The 22,599-nt window shown below is 46.7% G+C and overlaps 1 protein-coding gene across 3 annotated transcripts in view; it reads left to right on the forward strand.

Moving 5' to 3' along the window:
- Positions 1-22,599, forward strand: part of RCSD1 (RCSD domain containing 1) — a 76,588-nt gene that overhangs the window by 35,117 nt on the left and 18,872 nt on the right. For 2 of the 3 annotated variants that reach the window (XM_063625113.1, XM_063625115.1), the window contains exon 2: positions 18,866-18,967. In XM_063625113.1, coding sequence (XP_063481183.1) covers positions 18,866-18,967 — 102 coding nt within the window. Of the gene's footprint in view, positions 1-18,865; positions 18,968-20,394; positions 20,485-22,599 lie in introns of all 3 variants that reach the window. The other variant, XM_063625112.1, reaches the window with a different exon arrangement.

The raw sequence follows: 22,599 nt of genomic DNA on the forward strand, positions 1-22,599 counted from the left end.
TCATGCCACTGCACTCCAGCCTGGGTGACGAAGTGAGACTCTGTGTCACAAAAAAAAAAGAAGAAGAAGATATAGAGCATTTCTATCACCCCAAAAGACCCTTCACACTCTTTACAGTCAATTCCCTGCGCCCACCGCTGGTCCCACGCAATCAGTGATCTTCTTTCTGTTATTATAGTTTTGCCTTTTAAAGAATGTTATGTAAATAGAATCATACGGGAAGTCATTTCTGTCTGACCTCTTTCACTTAGCACAATGCTTTTCAGATTCATGCATGTTGCTGTGTGTATCAGTAGTTTGTTCCTTTTTATTGCTGAATAGTATTCCATAATGTATGTAAAACATAATTTGTCTGTCTACTTACCCGTTGATGGACATTTGAGTTATTTCTAGGTCTCAGGTATTAATAATAAAGTTTCTTTGAAGATTGGTATATAAGTATTTATGTGAACATATACTTTCATTTCTCGTGGGCAAATACAAGTGAGATTGTTGGTAGGTGTAGCGTAGGTGTATGTTAACTTCATGAGAAGCTACCAAAATATTTTTCAAAGTGACTGTACTGTTTCACATTCCCACCAACAACATAGGAGTGATCCAGTTGTTCTGCAGCTTCACCGTCATTTGGTATGGTCAGTTTATTTTAATTTAGCCATTCTTGTGGGTGTGTAGTGGTATCTCTTTATAGTCTTAATTTGTGTTTACCTGATGACTAATGTGCTTATTAGTGATTCATATGTATTTTTTGGTGAAGTGTCTGTTTAAATCCTTTGCCCATTTTTACTGTTGTCTCATTATTAATAAATTTGATGAGCACCTTTTTTTTTTTTTTTGAGACAGAGTCTCACTCTGTTGCCCAGTCTGGAGTGCAGCGGCACAATCTCCACTCACTGCAACCTCCGCCTCCCAGGTTCCAGAGATTCTCATGCCTCAGCCTCCTGAGTAGCTGGGATTACAGGCGAGTGCCACCACACCCAGCTAATTTTTGTATTTTTAGTTGAGACGGGGTTTTGCCATGTTTGCCAGGCTGGTCTCAAACTCCTGGCCTTCAGTGATCGGCCTGCCTCAGCCTCCCAAAGTGCTGGGATTACAGGCGTGAGCCACCGTGCCTGGCCAGATGAGCACTTTTTAATACCAAAATGTAAACTCTCTATGCTTTTCCTGCTGGAGGCAGTGTGGAGGTCCGGTTGGGAGCCCAGGCTTTAATAGACCAACTGAGCATGGGTTCCAGATCGCCCATCAGTAGCTCCGCAACCCATAATTCAGTTACTTGGGCTCCTGAGTCTCAATTCTCTCATCAGTAAAAAGGAGATAATTATGAATCCACGTCACAGAGGTGTCGTGGGGATTAAATGAGATCATCTTAGCACAGTACCTGGCACAATAATCATTCAGTAAATTTGCTGTTTTATTATTGTTGAAAAAAACATTACGAAAGCCTACTATTACTCATTCAAAACCAGTTTCTAAAGAGAGACAGTGAGCAGGAAGGAAGTGTAAAGAGAATTCCTGAGTATGCGGATGATGCTAGTTACAGAGGGGACTTGAGTGCCTGGCAGCCACTCCCCACACACAGGTCTGAATTCTCATGGGACCAATGCCCTGGAATGCTTTCCATCAGCCCTGGGAGGGGACAGTAACCGTGAATCAGCCCAAGGCCCAAAGGGAGCATCCAGAGGAAAGGGTGGGTGGAAGAGAGAGGGCTGGCCATCAGCAAGCCTCTGCAGGCTGAACACCCAACGGTCCCTGCCATGCCAGGAGCCTAGCTGCTTTGCTCTGTAAAACCCAATAGAACAAGCTTGTCCAACCCACGGCCCATGGGCCACATGTGGCCAAGGGGGACGGCTTTGAATGTGGCCTAACACAAATTCATAAACTTTCTTTAAACATCATGAGTTTTTTAAGTGTATTTTATGTGTGCCCTAAGACAATTCTTCCACTGTGGCCCAGGGAAACCAAAAGATTGGAGACCCCTGCAATAGAACTTTCAAGTGAAGCAACTCAACTCAGCTGGATGGCTTTTGTTTCTTTTCCCTTTTTGTAGCAGGCTGGTGAGAGGAGATGGAAAAGTTTATTTTAAAAAGTCAGCTCCAAGACTCCTTTTGGTCCCATTGTAGCTGAGCAGGCTTCAAGGGAAGGGGCGCCTCATTGTAGCTGAGTAGGCTTCAAGGGAGGGGGCGCCTATCCTGTACTTTGGATGGAGTCCTCTTGATATACTAGAGACTGTGGAATCCTGCCTTGAGCATCCCTGGGCTGCAGAGGAGGACTTGGAAGGGGCCTGGAGGCATGGAGCCTCTCCCTTGGTGACTGAAGGCAGATACTGAGACCAGACCAGAGATGTGGACTTCAGAACTGGGACAGACACCATTCTACTATATTCATAATACATTAATTCTACCTTCTGCATTATATCTTTCTTTTCTTCAAATTTTCTCCTCGCTGAAATGGATCTGAAAATATCAAGCAGCTAATAAAGAAACAAATTTTAAGTATTTTTGATGTGTCATGTTCTAGGATAGGTTGGGTTGTTAAAACTGGAGAAGACAGATACCCATGGATAGAGATATGGAATTATAATAGATTTCATAGCTCCAAGTAGAGACAGGAGGCTCTGATTGTTAAGTAATGGCTTGGGCAGGAGAAAGCCTCATTCTTTGCCCTTTGGTTACTATTTTAGGGAGCTTGGACAAGTCACTGAATCTTAATGAAAATATTCAAGCCTGGTGTGCTCAGAGCCTCCCTGGATGACAATTTGTTTCCATTTTCTCTTCAAGGTCCTGATCTATATTTATCAAGCCCTCACAATGTTGCCCCAGTGGTATTGGTTTACGGAGGCATCATTCATTTATTTGTTCATTCATTTACCGGCCTTTACTGAGTACCTACTATGGGCTAGGGGATGGAGCCATGAATAACACATGGTCTGTGTGCTCAGCAATTACAGTAGAAAGAGAAAAACATGAAAAATGCGGGTATTTTAAAAGCTCTCAGGCCAGGTGCGGTGGCTCACGCCTGTAATCCCAACACTTTAGGAGGCCAAGGTAGATGGATCACCTGAGGTCAGGAGTTCGAAACCAGCCTGGCCAACATAGTGAAACCCCATCTCTACTAAAAGTTAAAAAATTAGCCAGGTGTGGTAGTGGGCATCTGTAATCCCAGCTACTCGGGAGGCCGAGGCAGGAGAATCACTTGAACCCGGCAGGCAGAGGTTGCAGTGAGCTGAGATTGCACCACTGCACTCCAACCTGGGCAACAGAGCAAGACTCCATCTCCAAAAAAACAAAAAAAACTCTTTGAGTTCCAGCCACATCTTCTTTCAGTTCCTCAAACACCTCCTGTCTCTCCTCCAGGAGGTTTTTGTATAAACTCTACTTGAATGCCCTTGGCTACCTTTGGCCACCCTCTGACTAATCCTCCTTACCCCTCAAACTTCACACTTGCCTGGTTCACTTCTAGTGACCTCACTTTAAATGTCACATCTTTGGGTCAGATTTTCTTGTCACATGCTCTCCTAGAACCCTTTTCCTCTTCAGCATTTATCACCCTAATAAATAATAAGCTGGAGTTAAGATAATAATGGCTATGGAATATATGTCTCCCCTACTAGACTGTAACCTCCATTATGAAAGGACCCTTTTGATTTGGTTCATTCCTAAACCCTGAGCACCCACTGCAGGGCCTGGAATACAGAAATAATGAATGAATAAATATGTCCAAGATGTACTAAAAAAAAAAAAAAAAAAGAGGGAGCTGCCAATTCTGCCTGAATGGGGGAAGGTGCATGGTGGGGAAGGGGAGCTTCACAGGGGGTTTTCTGGAAGTGCCCAGGGTGCAACTGTGCTTGAAGGAAGCTCAGATGTCAGTTTTTCAGATTGTGCTCTCTGTATATCTAGGCACTCATAGATACTTTGTAGAACTTTGTGTAGTGTTTTGCAAATGTAGTTAAACAGATTTGCGAATTCAATAACTTATAAAAACTTAAGCTTGTGTTCTTCTAATGTTGTTCTGAATCCAGTTATTTTTCTTCTGCCTCCGAATTAGACACTCCCCCTATGCATTAATTCCAAGTACAGTCAAAGATTAAGTAAGGAAATGATGCGCATGAAAAAATTTCTACATATTTGCTAATAATCTAATGACTGTGACATCTAAACACTGGAAACACCTTGATTTATGGATAATAGGGCTATCTAGAATTTTCAAGGGATCATGGACAAATAATAATAGGCAATTTGATCAAGTGGCCATGTTAAGACCATTGGTGCAGATACAGACTGATTAAAGTGGAAAGCGTTCTTTTTTCTTCCTAGCTTCCTCCTCTGCCATTGCCTTGATAATGTGAGCCAAGGCCTATTGGTCTCCACAGGACAAGCCCTAGGCTGTACTCTGGGCATGCTTGAACCTGCGTGACCTGTCACTTCAAGTCCAGCCCTGAGCCTCCGAGAATGAGCCTGGGAACCATCAGAAATTATGTCAATTTGCAGCAGGCAGGGCCTCCTTTGGTCTCCAGCATAGCCTTTGCCCCATCTGCTCTTTTCACTTCATATGGGGTACTAGGGAAAGTGGCTTCCTCTTTGGGTTTTGTTACATACTTTAACCAAGACTGTGCATGCAGATGGCCTGGCTTGTACTCGGTGCTCAGGATGTTGCAGCTACGGAATTATTATCATTGATTTCTTCTGCATGTGACCTGGATCCACAAGTCAAATGCAAAAATTTGTCTTGACTGATGGTCCTCTCCTGTCTCCCTCCGGTACCCCCTCGTGAGGCTTGCAGGGGCAGGAACCAGAGGGCCCAGCACCATGTCCTGCTCATGCTCACTCCTGACTGCAAGGGAGGCAAGATTGGGAGACGCTGTAACAGGAGAGGCTACAGCTGACTGGGACGCAGACCGGGGGCCGGGTCCTTGGGAAATTTGTTCTAATCTTAGAAGGTATGCCCTGGCTTCCTGCTGCAGCCTGAAGGACAAGTGTCCCAGACCTCAGGACACACACGCACACTCACACTGTCACTTGACTCCTGCCTGGGAGGCCGGAATGGCCCCTAGTGAAGGGTACTTGTGTGGGTCTCCAGGTGGCTGTAACATACCCCAGGACTCCAGGCAATCCTGGAAAGGTGGCTCCCTGGAGCCCAACCACCCTTCAGACTCAGAGGAGCTCTCTGTGAAGTCGATTTTATTGTTGAACTAACCAACAGTAGAGAGTCAGAGTAGTGCATAACAGGGAGATTCTGAACTTACCTTGGAGAGTAACAAATTGTACGTGTACTTATTGGCCTAGGTGAGTAAATCCATCTAAATCACCCATGCCAGCTACAAAGAGACACTTCTTTCCCACTCTTCTCCTTTGCCAAAAAAAAACAAAAAAACAAAAAAACAAACAAAAAAAAAACACTAGAGCTGTTCAGAGGCTGCCAGACTGACAAGGTTGAGTTTGATTGGTACCTCTGCCCCTGCATGCCTGCTGGTGGGAAAAGGAAAGAGAAGACAAAATGGTTGTGTGTAACCCCCTGAGGCATTGCTGCCTTCTGCCTCTTCATCCCAGCACCCTCTCCATCTCCTTTGCAGCCTTCGCTCACCCTCCCTGTCTTCAGGCTCTGCCATCACCTTGTAATTTGAGCCAAGATTCACCCTTAGGTTCATCTGACTCCACAAATCCCAAGCAGGTGCTTCACAGTCTGCCCTGGGCCCTCCACTCTGGCAACTCACCCTTTCTGAGCACTCCTGCAGTCCTGCTCCTCCCCTCGGCTCCCCCCTCTCTGTAAATGACACTCCTCTCCACCCAGAAGCCAGAGCCAGAAATCTGGGCATCATCTTGATTCCTCCCTGCCCCCACCTGTCAGTCCCCAATTCTGGTCAGTCCTTCCTCCTAAATTGCTTTTGAGTCCTATCAATAATCTCCCCTCCACTAACCATACCCCCATCCAGGCCATCATCCTCTCTAGTTTTAAAGATTCCCGAAATCAACAGAATATTGACTCCAATGCTGTGGATCCAAGCCATCCTTAAGATCTCTACTTATTTTCAGATGGACTTATCTGCTCATGGTCACCACTGGGCCCAGTTTTCTGCCTCTGCTGAATCCCTGTTCTCCATTCTCTTATAAGGAGGGAGCCTCATCTGCTCTGCTTTGATGAATCCCTAGAGCCTGGCCTAGGGTCTGGCATGTTGTAGGGTCTCATTAATACCCACTGAGTAGTTCATTCAACAAACTCCACATCTTGAAGCCATTCCTTTACTCCTCTAAATATGGGCTATGCTCTTGATTCTCACTCTACATGTCTAAAAAGCACCCACAAATAAAAGGCTGCTGTGCACAGTTCAACTTTTACTGAAGGTCCACTGATGCCACACAGCTAACAGTTCTAAATCAGGGATTTGAGATCCTGATCCTCACAGTCCTTTCAGCCATCCCATTGCCAGAGGTTCTTTCTTTCTTGCCATTTCACCCCGGAAGGGGCCAGCCCTTATCCATTTCTCAGCTCTCCTTGCTCCTGCTCTCCTCCACACTCACTCTTCCCAAATGCAGCTCCCAGTTCCCTTGGCAGATCCAGACCCCACAAGAAGCTGAGCCCAGTGAAAAGATCTCCTGCCACCTTCTGCAGGAGGCGGCATAGTTGCCAACTTGCTCATTTTTTACCTTCCGTGATAGTTTCAATGGCCTCTAGACTGGGCTCTCCACCTCCTGAAGCCCACTCCTGAACCCCAGCCCACATGTTTCTTACCCTACAGCCATAGGCATCTTGCAAAAATAAATCTGTGGTTTTGCTTTTTGCTTAGAACCCTCCAGTGACCTCGGATGGCCCTTAGGCCAGAGTCCCAACTTAGGCAGCCTTTCATGCTCTGGCCTCATCTTGCATGCATGCTTACATGACAGAACTTGTCATTCCCTGAGGCTCCCCTGGCCTTGAACTCCTCAACTGTGCAGCTCCCTCGTGAGAATGACCAGCTCTGCTTACCCTTCAGGCTTGGCCAGTTTGTTACTTCCTCCTGGAAGTCTTCCCCGGTGCCTCTGGCCAGGCTGGGTGCTCCTGCTGTGCATTTCACCATGTCCTTCTGCAATCATAGCACCCGCAACTCAATGTCAACTCCTCCGCCTCCTCCTCCTCCACCTCCGCCTCCTCCTCAGAAGGCCTCTTGTGACCTCCCTTGCAGAGGTGGAGCCTGACACTCTCCATATTAGCACCACTCACGTACTATACATTCACTTGCTTGTTTACTGCCTAGCTCTCTCCACTGGAATGTGAGCTCCAGTGATAAGCAGTGACTGTCTCTTCTTCCCCACTATGTTCTCAGAACTCAGAACACATTGTGGGTGCTTGCAAATACTCGACTGACTGACTGTATTAGTTTCCTATGGCTGCTGTAACAAATGTCCACCAACTTAGTGGCTTGCACTATATGAACTTATTATCTTAGAGTTCTGGAGGTCAAAAGCTCAAAATGGACTAAAATCAAGTTTTTGGCAGGGCTGCATTTCTTCTGAAGGGTCTAGGGAAGAAACCATTTTCTTGCCTTTTTCAGCTTCTAGAGGCTGCCTGCATTTTTGCTGGTTTGTGGCTCCTTCCTCTATCTTCAAAGACAGCAATGGTGGGTAGAGTCTTTGTTGCCTCCCATCACTCTGACTCTCACTCTTCTGCCATCCTCTTCCACTTTTAAGGGCTCTTGTGATAATACGGGACCCACCAAATAATCCAGTCAGCTGACTGGCAGCCTTAATTCCATCTGTAACCTTAATTCCTCATTGCCATTTAATCTAACATATTCACAGGTTCCAGGGATTAGGATGAGGACATCTTTGAGGGCCGTTATTCTGCTACCACACTGACTGACCTATCATACTTTACATACTTGCTTAATTGTCCCTGTTCCACAATAGGCCATAGACTCCAGAGGTATAGACCGTGCCCATCCTGTCCTTCTCTGTGTACGTCTCATCCAGGGTGCTTTCATTCATTGTGTCTTTAGAGCCTCACAACTATCCCATGATAGTTGGGGTAGGTAAGGCAGGTATTATGATCCCATTTTACAGATGAGGAGACTGAGACTGCAAGAGCTCATGTGATCTGACACTCAGGAAAGAGGCAGATCCAAGAGGATGCTCAGGACTGACCTTGCGTTCTTACCAGCAAGTCTCTGAGAGCTCCCTGCATTAGGCAATGGGAGAGCATATGAAAGATAGCAATAAGCATAATTATAAGAAAAAGAGAAGAAGAAGAAGGAAGAGAGGAGGAAGAGAGGAAGAAGACATGACAACGATTCCTTTTTAATAGCACTGCCTTAAAAGAGTAGCAGCAGATTCCCTCCATTTGCCCAAGGTTTTCAGAATGGATTGAAACATAGATTGATAACTATCTGCTTCCAGGTAATCCTTCTAAACAGCAAATCAGATAACTTCCCTCATCACCCTGGCTTAAGAAATGAAGTCCACATGCTGTAGCACAGCCTCAGTATAACCGCTTTCACCAAGCACTTCCCATGTGCTCAGCTGGCACTTGAGGTATGAGCCGGCACCAAGGAAGCTCACAGTGAGTGTTGGTTATGATGGCTGTTATCATCTTAGATATTCCTCATCACCACACAGTGACACAGGTTTTGCCCACCTGATTTTACAGATGTTGAAACTGAGACTCAAGAAATCAAGTGACTTGCCCAAGGCCACCTATATAGCTAATAAGTTCTGGAGCCTGAATTATAGCTTGTATATGCCTTACTCTGGACAAGCCACATCTTTCAATTTCTCTACCTTTCTTTTTGCTTAGACCATATTGAACTAAAGTTTCCCATAGACAGCATGCTCTTCCATGCTTTTGACACTTTGCATGTACCAGTCAACCCCTGTGCCTACAACATGCCTTCCTCTTTCTCCCCTCATGCCCACCTTCTCTCCTGGCAAGCTGTTATTTGTCCTTCAAGACTCTGCGTAAGCATCACTTCCTCTGTGAAGTGTTCCCTGGTTCACCTAAGCAGGTTAAGTACTCCTCCTGAGCTTCCATTGCAATGTTATGCATTTCCCAATTGCAGCAATGGTCTGTTTTCTTTCTGATAGTTTTGTTACAAGTCTGCCTTTCAACTAGAGTGGAAGCTCATGGAGCTCTAGGACCATGAAACTTCATCTTTATATCCCCACATCTGACCAGTGTCAGGCCCATACGATGTTCAATAAATATTCACTGAATGAATGAATAAGCGAACAGCCATGGACTGAGTGCCCCCTCAAGCCAGACCTTTCACAGATACTTGACATGAAACTCACTGTTTTCCTCACAGACCTATAAGCCCTCCCAGTGGTGGGTTGGAAGAGACTTCTCAGATGTGTCTGCAGCTGCAAGGCATGCTGGAGGCAGGGAAAGGCTGAGCCTGTGGGTGGAGGGTGCTGAGCACGAGGGAAGGGAAGTCATGAACATGGAAGGAAAGCCAATTTCCCTTCATTGGCCCCTCCTACCCACAGTCCAACAGACTGGCTGTAAAGACTTGACAATTTTTAAAATAACAGTTTTATTGAGATATCGTTTACATACAAGTCACCTATTTAAAGTGTACAATGAAATACTTTTTGGTATGTTCACAGACTGTGCAACCACCACCACAGTCAATTTTAGAACATTTTCATCACTGAAAAAGAAGAAAGCCTACAGGCTTTAGCTATCACCCCACCTCCTGTCTTTCCATCTCCTCTAGGCAGCTATTAATCTACTTTCTTTCTCTCTGGATTTGCCTATTCTGGACATTTCATAACGTTGAAATCACATAACATGTGGTCTTTTGTGATGGGCTTCTTTCACTTAGCATAATGTTTTCAAGGCTTATCACATTTACTATATATTAGAGCTTCATTCCTTTTTAAAGGTGAAAAATATTCCACTGTGTGGCTGTGTCACATTTTGTTTCTCCATTTGTCAGTGAATGGATATTGTATTAGTCTGTTCTCATGCTGCTAATAAAGACATATCCGGCCGGGCGAGGTGGCTCACGCCTGTAATCCCAGCACTTTGGGAGGCTGAGGTGGGTGAATCACAAGGTCAGGAGATCAAGACCATCCTGGCTAACACAGTGAAACCCCATCTCTACTAAAAATACAAAAAATTAGCTGGGTGTGGTGGCACGTGCCTGTAGTCCCAGCTACTTGGGAGGCTGAGGCAGGAGAGCTGCTTGAACCCGGGAGGTGGAGGTTGCAGTGAGCCAAGATCGCACCACTGCACTCCAGCCTGGGTGACAGAATGAGACTCCATCTTGAAAAAAAAAAAAAAAAGCATACCCAAGACTGGGTAATTTATAAAGGAAAGAGGTTTAATGGACTCACAGTTCCACATGGCTGGGTGGGCCTCACAAGCATGGTGGAAGGCAAAAGAGAAGCAAAGACACGGCCTACATGGAGGCAGGCAAGAGAGCTTTTGCAGGGGAACTCCCCTTTATAAAACCATCAGATCTCGTGAGATTTACTCACTATCATGAGAACAGCATGGGAAAGACCTGCTCCCATAATTCAATTTCCTCCCACCTGGTCCCTCCTATTAAACATGGGAATTATGAGAGCTAGAATTCAAGATGAGATTTGAGCAGGGACACAGCTAAACCATGTCAGACATGGACTTGATATTTTGGTTCAGCTGTTTGACTTGACCCAGAGCTCTGCACAGCTGGGATGTGTGAGTATTCAAAACCCTTGTCATGACCCTAGAAGCCATAAAGTGAAACTTAGCTGTATTTAGTTTTTAATTGCTAGATACCACGCACATCCATCTCTCAGGGATGATATGAGCTCAGGGATGGGGTGAGAGTGTCTGTTAAGCTCCTGCCTTAGTAATAAAAGAGCCCACCAAAATCGCTGAGTCCAGATGGTCCATTCTTGAGCAAAGAATGGCTGCAAACAGCAGGGAGCACATCTTAGCTAGCTGGGGCTCTATCTGGGACTTCTGTATCCAAGAGGGAATGGAAGGACAGGAGAAGATTAGACATCTAGGATGGAAGCCTAGACATCCCTCAGAGTGTTCAGGAACGCTGCTAGCCCCATAGCCAACAACCAGTAATAGCTAACAATTATCAAACACCTCCTACACGCCAGGCCCTGTTCTAAGCATTTCAGGTACAAAAACTCATTAAATCCTTCCAATGAGCCTGTAACATAACTACTATCATCATCATTCCGTTTTACAGATAGGCAATCTGAGGCACGGACAAGTTAGGTAACTTGCCCAAGGCCATAGAACTAGTAACTGTAGAGCTGGAATTTGAACCCAGACCATCTGGCTCAAAGCCTGAGCTCTGTGCTTCCCTTCATAGAGCAGTGTAAAGCATAGTGCACCCTCCAGAGCAGACAGTGCATCAGCCTCCTTCCTGCCATCCATGGAAGAAGGGCGGTGCCGCTGCCAGAAAACAAGATAAGTGTTTGCATATTAGGTTGAACCAAAGGATGATAGATGTAAATGGCCTCATTTACAAACAAGGAAACTGAGACTCAGAGAGGTTCACACCCAACACATATCAGAAGCAAGACTGAAACCCAGATCTGACTCTGAATTTGTTGTTCTCTGTGCTTTCCCACCCCCACCAGACTCAAAATAATTTCTTTTCTTTCTTTATGCTTGTACAACAGTTAGCACATTTTAGAGACAAATTTCCCACCATCATCTCCCAAATTACACTGACAAGATCCTGTCACTGCGATGACATTCTGGATGAACATCTCCCTCTCCTCTATGGTCTCCTGCTGGCACCTGGGAATTTGCCCAGACACTAGCCATCACTACTAAACCTACAAACCCCCACCTGGAAGACCCTCCCAGGCACCACAGGCTGTGAACTATGCTGATTTTAAAACCACTGAGACAGCCAGGACTGTTCCCCACAGTGTGAGGACAGCTAAACCCTGTCTGGACTATTGGGTGACAATGCCAAGTCCTGGGAGCAAATGGGAAGCCCTGGAGTTTCCGAACAGGGACACACTCCCGGGCTCAGTGCCTGCATGTGGGTCCTTTTTGTGAGTGGGGCACCTCAGGTGGGATTTTCCCTGGGAGCCAGCTGCAGAGACCAATTACCTGCCATTTTCAGATCCTTAAAGCCTACAAGTGGTTAGGTAGGGGACATCTGGGACTTTTTTGGGTTTGTGCGAAATATCTGATTACATGTATTTGTTAATATATACTTGTTTCAATTCCTCTACCTTATCTATTTCTTGCAGTTCTTCTTTACCTCTCTGTATTCTCCTCACCCCTGAAAAAGGCTGTTCACTCCTTGAGGGCCATCACGGTTACCGCAATGCATTCTACAGTGTCTATAGATGCTCAGGAAGGGGTGATTAAATGACTCAACAATGTGGATGGGGCACGCAACATTCATGAGTGACATTCAGGATTTCTTACCCTCTATCACTTTAGCCAAAGAAATCTTCTGGCCCTAACCCATGTAAACCAAAAGTATCTGAGACAGGTCTTTATTTAGAAAGTTTATTTTGCCAAAGTTAAGGATGTGCCCCCAGGAGGCAGGTCTGTGCCTTTCTCCAAAGATGATGTTGAAGGCCTTAATATTTAAAGGAGAAAGGATGAATATTGGGGAAACAGGAAGAAATTTTATAAAGGTGTGGGTAGATGAGACAAATGGTTGCATTCTTTTCAGACTTTGATCAGCCTTTCACCAGATACACAATTTACATGTGAGAGATGAGCAGAAGAAACAGTCCACCTATTGCCTCCATAGCTCAGTGAATCTGCATTTTTACATCAGAGGAAGCAATCAGATATGCCTTTGTCTCGGGTGAGCAGGAGAGTGACTTAGAGTTCTGTCCTTTGTCCTGCACCTGTGAAGATAAGCTATCAATTTACATTGTCTACATTGTCAGGGTAAAATTCAACAAAACTGTTTTAGGGTAAAGATCTTGAGGCCCACAAGGAATTTTCTAGTGGGAAAAATTATGACGAGGGTATGTCGCTTTTTAATCTTTGTCTATCTTATTCAGAAATAAAGCGGGAGGCAGATTTGCCTGACACGTTTCACAGCTTGACTTTTCCCTTTGGATTAGTGATTTTGGGGTCTGAGGTTTATTTTCCTTTCAAGCCCATCCCATCTGCATTCTACACCAAAATGCCCTCCAGGCTCCCACTGGAATAACAGGACCAGTCCCCTCACATTGAGAATGAAAGGCAGCTTAGGGTGACTAAGGAGACAACCCAGACCTCAGTCTTTGGGCCTCTTCTCTTCCCTATTCTCTATTTCCTCTGACTTTATGCAGTCTGGTAACATCAACTACCATCTCTAGCTAGTGACTCTCCAAGTTTGGTTTCCGGCCTGAAACACTTCTCTGAACTCCAGACTTGGGTATATATTCCACCTCCTGCACTGCATCTCCACTTAGACATCTAATAGACATGTCAGACTTTCATGACCAAGGAAGAACTATTCATTGCCCACCTAGCCCCACCCACCCCTCTCTCCCCAACATGGCTTTCCAACCCGGAAGCAAATACCCCATGCATCCTGTTATCCAAGTCAAACCCTCAGGAGTCATCCATGATTCTTCTCTTTCCCTTGCTCACACCCATTCGCCAGTAATTCCCAGCAGCCTGACCTTCAAATCCCATCCCCCTGCACAAGCCCTGTTCACTCCTGCACCCAATCTCAGCTGGACCGCTGCCAGCACCTGCCTCTGCCCACCCTCTTCCACTCCTGTCCCTCCTCCACAGAGAGCCCCTTGATGTGTGATTCAGGTCACATCCCTCCTTGAAACCCTCCAGATGACATCCTGCTGGCTCCAGATAAAACACAAACTGTGTGCTCTGGTCCATGAGGCCAATGTAGCTGGCCTCACACCACCACTCGCATCTTCCCACCCCCTCTTGTCCCTGCCACCCTTCTCTTTTCTCTGCCCCTCAACCTTTGTTTCTGTCTGTGCTTCTGCTCAGAACAATTTTCCTTTTCTCTTTTCCCCAACTGGGATTCAACTCACGTGATCTCTCTTCAGAGATGTCTTCCCACATTCCCATAAAATAAGTGCCCTGTTTTATTTCCTTCACAGCATTTAACAAAGTATCTTACGGTTTCGCTGTGTACTTGTTTATTGCTGAAGTAGCAACTTCTGAAGGGCAAGGACTGTCTTGTTCACTGATGTATCTCAGGGCCTAGACCAGTAAATGCCTATTAACAGGAGACTAAGTTAACTCTTCCAGTAAAGGCATAGAGTTAGTACAGCATGTTGGTGTGGAAAGAGCTAGAACTTTGGAATCCAGAAATTCTCATGCCTGCACTTACTGACTTGAATAGCAACTTACTTAGCAACTCTGGGCCCCAGTTTCCTCTTTTAGAGAGGTAAGAGTTACAGAAAATATATCAAAGGCTGTAAGGACAGTGCCTCCCACATAGGAGGTACTCTGGTAGATGAGTAGGTAAAATGGACCTACCAGGTTCCCAGTCCAGAACCCTTTCCATCCTCCTAGGATGGCAATGGTCAAACATTGGGATAAATTGAAGAACTAGGGATAAATAAGGTCATAAAGGAAGAGTCTAGAGTCATTGCAGTATTTCAGAGAGATTCTATGGTGGTCCTTACGAAGTGATGATTTAAGCATGGTCACACTGGAAGGGGTGATCCCCTTCAGTTCTGGAGGAGTGAAGAAGCAAACATACCTCAGACCTTTGAGGCTCTGGGCTCTGGCCTATTTCTGGTGAGAGAGAGAAACTTCCTTTTGGCCAAGAGCATAGTTCTTCCAGTCCCACACTGGGCTCTCTCACTGCATCTTCTCTTAAGCTGTAGATGATGAGGCCTTCCCTGGTGCCTTGTTTCCCTAAACCATAGCCCAAAGGCTGGGAGATACTGAGACCTTGGACCAGCGCGAAGGGTGGAGAGACAGGGCAGAGCCTGGGAAGCAGGTAGAGCCTAGTCTGGCCTGTACATAAAGGTCTCATTATGTGGATGGTCAGCAGTATCCAAACTGTGTTTACGCAACATGGCAACAGTGGAGGGGAAGTTCCATGCTGTCCAGACACAGGGGCTCCTCAGTTCTCAGAAAAAAGTCCCATAGAAATAGAAAGTAAACACCAGAGGTGATTTTCTCCTGGCCTTGGCAAAGTCAGGCCAGACAGTAACCACAGGCATGGTTTCCGAGTTACCTGGCATGGCCCAGCTGGAAGGTAGCAGGGAGGGTTTCGTAAGCAAGACCTGGGCCCAGGAAGATGGAGTGCAGGCCTGCGATCTGTAAAGACAAGTGTGAGCTAAAGCAGGGCACAAAGGGAGATGAGTGCAGAAAACAGATCTAAGACATGGAAAATGGCCCAAAAAGAAAGGACAAGCTGAAGTCAAGGCAATGACCAAGACCTAGAGGGTAGATGCTGGCAGGGGAGGGACTTACATCTTTGTATGGTCCACGGGGGTGAGTTGAGGGTGTCAGTGACTCTGTGAGCAGGTACCCAGGCCCTGACAGCAGACCAGGTCAGATGGGAGGAGGAGGAGGAAGAAACCAACCTTAGATGAGCCCTGTTTTTTTTTCTTTTTTTGAGACAGAGTCTCTGTTGCCCAGGCGGGAGTGCAGTAGTGCAGTGATGTGAGCATGGCTTACTGCAGCCTCAACCAACTGGGCCCAAGCGATCTTCTCTCCTCAGCCTCCTGAGTAGCACACGCCATCACACTAGGCTAATATTGTATACAGATGGGGGTCTCTCTTTATTGCCCAGTCTGGTCTTGAACTCCTGAGCTCAAGAGATCCTCTTGCCTTGGAATCCCAAAATGCTGGGATTCCAGGCTTGAGCTACTGTGCCCAGCCAAGCACATGCTATGTTTCAGGCTCTGTGCTAAGTACTTTATGGACACCACAGGAACAGAGAAAGAACATTTAATCCAAAGAGGCTAAGGGTGTCTCAGGAAAGTCTGGGAATAGGTAGAGAAACTGAAGTTCTCGGACCTAACAGTCAAGGTGAAGGTATAGCTTTAGCAAGACCGCCATGAAGAGCTCGCGGCCCATGGCTGAGGTGGTGTGGCGCTGAGCACACCGGAGGGGGGTTAGCAGCTGTACCTGCCAGAACTGCAAGACAGAAATCCAGGCAAGGCGTCAAACAGGCTGAGCCGCCAGCCCCGATTCATCCCCAAGACCACGCTTCTTCCATTGCACCTATGCAACTCAGAGGCTAATAATAATGTTGAGATTTGTGTAGCACTTTAGAGTTGCCAAGGCACTTTCACAAATGATGCTACTTAACTGATGTCCATTACTGGATCTCAGGAGTTGGAGTCAGATGTTTCACAGATTATCCTGTTTGGCCTGTCCTGTGTGACTCTGGCTGTCACTTGCCTTCTCTGGGTTTAATGTGCCCGGAGGGCAGACGGTAATAATCAATCAGTCTTCTGCAAAAGAGGATGGGAATTGTCTGGAGAGGGGCTGATGGTGTGAGGTTCTGCCAAGCTTCAACAAGCTCTGGAGTCCTTAGTCTAAAGAAAAGCCACTCACTAGGTTCCAGGAAAACAAACTCAGAGGTAATAGAATCTTTCCTTCAACCCAGCTTTTAAGCCCTAAATGCTTCCAGAAGCCTCAGAGTTCTCTCACTTCTGAGCCCCTTGCCAAGGCTAGTTTTGAGACAGGGAAGTAAGGGAGGAGCTTTTGATTCCTATACAGCTCTATTTTTAACTGGAATTTATCTTCCTGCTCCACCAGTGATTGGCGCCTTTGAAACTGAGGTAAAGCGCACTGTCAGCAGGACCCAAGCATAAATAGCAGGGGACAGAGAGACTGATCTGTGATGTGGGCAGGAAGTTAGACAGATGGACAAACCAATCAGCCAACGTCTTTGCCAAGAACGGCTCAATTAATCACACACTGTCCCCAAGCCTCTTTCTCGTTGTTCCATTCTCTGACTTCCTTATGTGGCAAGTGTGAGGGTAAAACGGGTCAAGTCTAGGAGCCCTTCCCAGTGGGGAATTCATCAGGGTGGGGCCTCGCACTCCTCGGCTTTCCCCCAGCATCATGGGGAAATCTGGCATCTTGAATAGAGGTGAATCCTTTTATATCTTTATGCGAAATCAGCATTTGGTGTTAGGCTGGGATGGAGATGAGCTTGAATTATAGCAACCCACAGTAAAGGGGTACGTGTCTTTTCCTCCAGAATAGCCGTTTGCAGATCGGAAAGTCCATGGCCCCAGCAGTTCCTTCAAATCCCTAAACGAAGCCTTTTTTTTTTTTTTTTTTGAGATGGAATCTCATTCTGTCGCCCAGTCTGGAGTGCAGTGGTGTGATCTTGGCTCACTGCAACCTCTGCCTCCCAGCTTCAAGTGATTCTCCTGCCTCAGCCTCCCGAGTAACTGAGATTACAGGCGCACACCACAACACCCGGCTAATTTTGTATTTTTAGTAGAGATGGGGTTTCACCATGTTGCCCAGACTGGTCTCGAACTCCTGACCTCAAGTGATCAACTGTCTCGGCCTCCCAAAGTGCTGGGATTACAGGCGTGAGCCACCGTGTCCGGCCTGTCAAAGCCTTCTTCTCAAAGCTTTGCCACATTAACTTAACTTCCCTGCCGGAAGTGGCTGGGAGGTGAGGAGATCTGCCCCTCCCTTGCTCCAAGGGGACAGCATCTTAGAATGACTAAAGTTATTTACTTTGGAGGGAGCACCCAAATAAGAAAGCTCGGACACACCACTTTTAGCACAAAAGGAGGGCCATGGAAGAGTGTGTGTGTGTGTGTGTGTGTGTGTGTACAAGGGAGTAAGCTCGCTGCTGGAGAGAAGCATCCTTTGTTTTTGTAGACCACGAGAGCCAGGGAAAGGCAGAGATGGACTTTCTCAGAAAAACTTCTGCCCAAATCCTCCCATTTTCAGACTAGACGTAAGGAGGGGAAGTGATGGGGGAATTCGAAGTCTGTGTAAGAAATGCTGCCATCATGGTGACAAAAGACAAAAACCTAATGTCTCCGGGACTGGACATGTAAAAAATCTTATTCAAACCAAGTGGTTACGTAGGCCTCCTGTTACAAGGCAGAAATGAACTGGCCATTTCCAGCATCACCAACTTACTCTGTGTGTCTTGCTGACAAATGGTACATGAGAATAAATGGTGTCCTGGGGTGCATCTTGGCCTCTTCAGGGAACCTGGGGGCACCTCAATGGAGGGTCAGCCATGGTAAACTGATGACCACACTGGAGGCAAGACTCATCACCAGTAACAATAACAACCACCCTTCCAAAGCACTTGCGATGTGCCAGGCCTTGTCCCAGCACTCTGAGTATATAGCAAATCATTTAATCCACGAAACAACTGATGAGGGATGTGCTACAGCCATCCTTGTCAAGGCACAGAAAGGCTAAGCCATTTGCCCCAGGTCCCCAAGCTGGTAAGAGATGGAGCAAGTCAGTGCTTGAATCCAGGCAGTTTGGCTCCCATCCACTGTGCTATCTGCTCTCTTGTCACTTATTTATAAATTCCACAAATATTTACTGAACACTTCTTTACGCATGGCACTCAAGTAGGGAACATAAGACACATATATATGTGTTTCAAGTTCAGTAAAGGACATTTGCTTACCCTTGTTCATGAGGTAAGGATACTCGTACACTGTCACAGACATTGCCCTTTGCCAGTGGGGTCTTTGAGGAATGAGAAAATTGGACCTGTACTGCCTCTAACATCCCTGGGCACCCCTCCAGGACAGAACCAGGTTTTGTTTGTCTCCAGGTCCCCAAAGCCACACCCAGGGCCAAGAGCATTGTAGATATTCACTAAATGTGATTGATGGAATTTTTTAAGTCCTTGAATGCAGAAGCCAGTTGGATAATGCTGTTAAAATACCTCACTGTCACAGCACTCCTGCTTGCGGCCACAAAACAAGTGCCTTGCATGGCATCTGGTACCCATTTGCTGATTAACTGTTTCTTCTCCTCGATTTGCCAGGAAAGACCGGCAGAGACCAATGCCAATGTGGACAACTCAGCGTCCCCCTCGGTGGCCCAGCTGGCCGGGCGGTTTAGGGAGCAGGCTGCTGCAGCCAAGGAGGTGAGTCAGGCCGCTTCAGAGCAGCCTCTTCGGCAGGGGGCAGGAGGAAGGGGAAATCTGGTCAGGCCCAGCGGAGAGGGAGGGAGGAGGCTTGGTAGTTACCAAATTAGGAAGAGAAGCCAGGGGCTGGAGGGGTTTCTCTGAATGTGAGGAATGTCTCACTGCTGCTGTGCCTGGGCAGAATCTGTCCCCACCAGGGTGAGGCTTGCACTCTGGCCAGGAGGAATCAGACACAGGACAGAGATGGGCATCTGTATCCATTTCCATCTTGATCATCCACCTATACAGACTTAGATCTCACACAGCTGTGCCAGGCCTGGACTGCGTCAGAATAAAGAAGTTCCTACAGCCAGCTCCTGCCCTGTAGCCAGAGCAAGGCAAGGCTGGGGCAGACTCCAAACTGAGAATTGAGAAAGAAGAGAGGACCTGAAGGAAGGCACATTCAGATAGGAAACCAGGGATCAGGAAGGAAGAGCGTCTGGTGACCAGTAGAGGAAAGTGTGACAAGGGAGGGTCTTAACTTTGGAGAGATTTGGGCTAGATTTTCTTGAGTCATGCAGTGTGAGAAGCTCATTAGAAGTGAGATGAGGGGGCCAGGCATGGTGGCTCACGCCTGTAATTTCAGCACTTTGGGAGGCCGAGGCAGGTAGATCACTTAAGGTTGGGAGTTCGCTACCAGCCTGACCAACATGGAGAAACCCCCTCTCTACTAAAAATACAAAATTAGCCGGGTGTGGTGGCGCATGCCTGTAATCCCAGCTACTCAGGAGGCTGAGGCAGGAGAATCGCTTGAACCCAGGAGGCGGAGGTTTCAGTGAGCCAAGATCGTACCACTGCACTCCAGCCTGGGCAACAAGAGCGAAACTCAGTCTCAAAATAAATAAATAAATAAATACAAACAAGTGAGATGAGGGAAGGGTGCCCCAAGGTGGAGAGAAATCTATCGTGGCCCCTTGGGGCAAGTGAGTACTTATTTGCCTTGCATTTTTAGGTGCACTATTTTGGGGTTTTGTTTTCCCATCTGAAAGATCAGGTTCATGATTTCTAGACAGTATAGGCATGTTATAAAGGATAAAGAAGATAGCATTGATCTCAGGTGTTGGCACTGCCTGAAAACTGAGTTTGATTCAGGTTGGTGAATCTCAAGTAAAAGAGGATGTTCTAGCAGGAAAGGAAATAGAGCGGAGAGGGTGAAAGTCAAAATGGGTAGATGGTAAATAGAATTAATTTAAATAGTAAGCGGGCTGTCCCAAAGACACGCCGTTACCTTCCCCCATTCTTAAATATTCCTACACTTCCCTAACATCCTAACATTCCTAAATCCCTAGACCTTCCTGAAACCAGTTTCCACTTCCTTGCTCTTCCTCCCTGTTGCCTGATCAGTGCTCTCTTTTTCTCTGTGTGTCTGTCTGTCGCCCTCCCTCCAGACACCAGCCAGTAAACCAACCCGAAGGAAACCGCCCTGTTCCCTCCCCCTGTTCCCCCCCAAGGTAGACCTGGGCCAGAATGGTGAGGAGGTAAGTGCTGCTGTTGGGGCTCAGAGGACGCTGTGATGGGTTTTCTTTCCCCTTCTTGGAGGAGGCGGCACCAAACTCATACTTTAAAGCTCAGACTCTGTGCAGGGAATTTCTCCATTTCAGAGAGAGTCTCCTCTTAAATGTTTCCTGAATCCTTTACTTTGGAAACTAGGCTCCTCCCTCCTCCCTTTTACTGAGGCTCCTTTATGATTTGTCAAGGACAGGAACACTATTTTCCAAGCCTGAGAATTTTAGCAAGGAGAATGGGTCATATATTATTAACAGACCCAGTTCAGGAGCCAGGAATGTTCTGTTTTATTCCCAGGTCTGACTTAGGTGATTTTGGAATAAGGTGTGGAGAAGGTACCTGGAAAGGGGGCTACACTTACATAGGGCAGGACGGAAGCATGAGAAAACCCAGTGGTTCTGCAGTATCCTTGTAAAGCCTGGCTATTGTTCAAGATCACTGGAAGAAAACCAGAGCGCACAGGAGGCCTCGTTGCCCTCAGATATAAATAGCCAACGTTACCAACATAATAAAGGCTCTGGTATCATGGATCATAGACAGTAATAGGTTCTTAGCCTGCATATTCTCCCATCTTTATTTATCTAATTGTAGCTGCAGGAGTGCCTTCTCCACACCTTATGCCAGCAACCCATGAACCTTCACTGTGATCATAGTCTGTGCCAGAAATGGATTTGTATGTTATGTCATCTCACCTGGGAGGCCAACCCCAAAATACAGCAAGCAAGCCAAAGACAGTGTCATTCCCGAATCCCACTTCAACAACCTCTTTATTCTCCCCTTCTTTTTTGGGGAGCAGCATCCTGATAATAGCCATTGGGTGCCCTATGTGAACTTGGGCAAGCATCTTAATGCCTACATTTTCTCATCTATGAAGTGAAACAGCTGAAGTAGATCAATGATTTTCAAGGCTTTTTGTCAACCTAAGGCTTATAAGCAGAAGCCCACGAGATAAAGCAGAAACTCTTCACTGCCCCAGGTCAAGTGAGATGGGGGAGGCGAGGCCTGGAGCCCCAAATGCTCTCAGAATACTCTCTCCCCACCGAACAAGGGTCTTATTCTTGGATGAGAACCCCAAGGAGCACAGTTTAAAAACACTGAGGTTTTCCTTGGGTCTCTTCAAGTGCCAACAATATGATTCTGTGTCTTTATGGGGTCATCAGCCAGTGCTGTGACCAAACACATACCAACAACTTCTCTTTCCAGAGGATCAACTTCTCCTTGTAACCTCTGTAACTTCTCCTTGTAACCACTTGAGACCTCTGGCCTTGGTGTCTCCGCTGCTATGCAATGGGTTGAGGTTATGGGCATTCAGAGCTTAATGTGAGGCTGCCCCCTGATAGCCTGGGCTTGGCCCAGGAGAAGTCACCGCACCATACAGAATCAGTTTTCTTATTTGTGAAATGAGGACAAAAACACTAACCAGATAGATCAGAGAGGCTGGCTAGGGAAGTTTTTTCCCCTGGAGTAAAAGCAGAGGGAGTTAGGCTAGTGATTGGGTTAAACAGCTCCATCCTGGCAGCTCTGTGGAAATGCATTCACAGGTTTCACCCCATGGGGCACATCACCCAGAAGTTAAATGGTTTATAATGGCCAAGGGCTGGATAAGTCCAAGGGTGGATTTTAGAAAGTCCTGCCTAGAGTGACAGGCTGCTCGCACATTGAAAGGACACTACCTCCAGGGATCAATGACTTTTCACGGCCTTGAAATTCACATAGAAGCAGGGCGTAGTGGCTCATGCCTGTAATCCCAGTACTTTGGGAGGCTGAGGTGGGTGGATCACGAGGTCAAGAGATTGAGACCATCCTGGCTAACACGGTGAAACCCTGTCTCTACTAAAAATACAAAAAATTAGCCAGGCGTGGTGGCGGGCGCCTGTAGTCCCAGCTAGTTGGGAGGCTGAGGCAGGAGAATGGTGTGAACCCCGGAGGCAGAGCTTGCAGTGAGCCAAGATCGCGCCACTGCACTCCAGCCTGGGTGACAGAGCAAGACTCCTTCTAAAAAAAAAAAAAAAGAAAGAAAGAAAAGAAATTCACATAGAAATAAAATGAGCAGCCTGCTTTGTCTGGCAGGGCTAATTGGAGGCTGC

This window comes from Symphalangus syndactylus, chromosome 12 (assembly GCF_028878055.3).
Source record: "Symphalangus syndactylus isolate Jambi chromosome 12, NHGRI_mSymSyn1-v2.1_pri, whole genome shotgun sequence".
NCBI lineage: Eukaryota > Metazoa > Chordata > Mammalia > Primates > Hylobatidae > Symphalangus > Symphalangus syndactylus.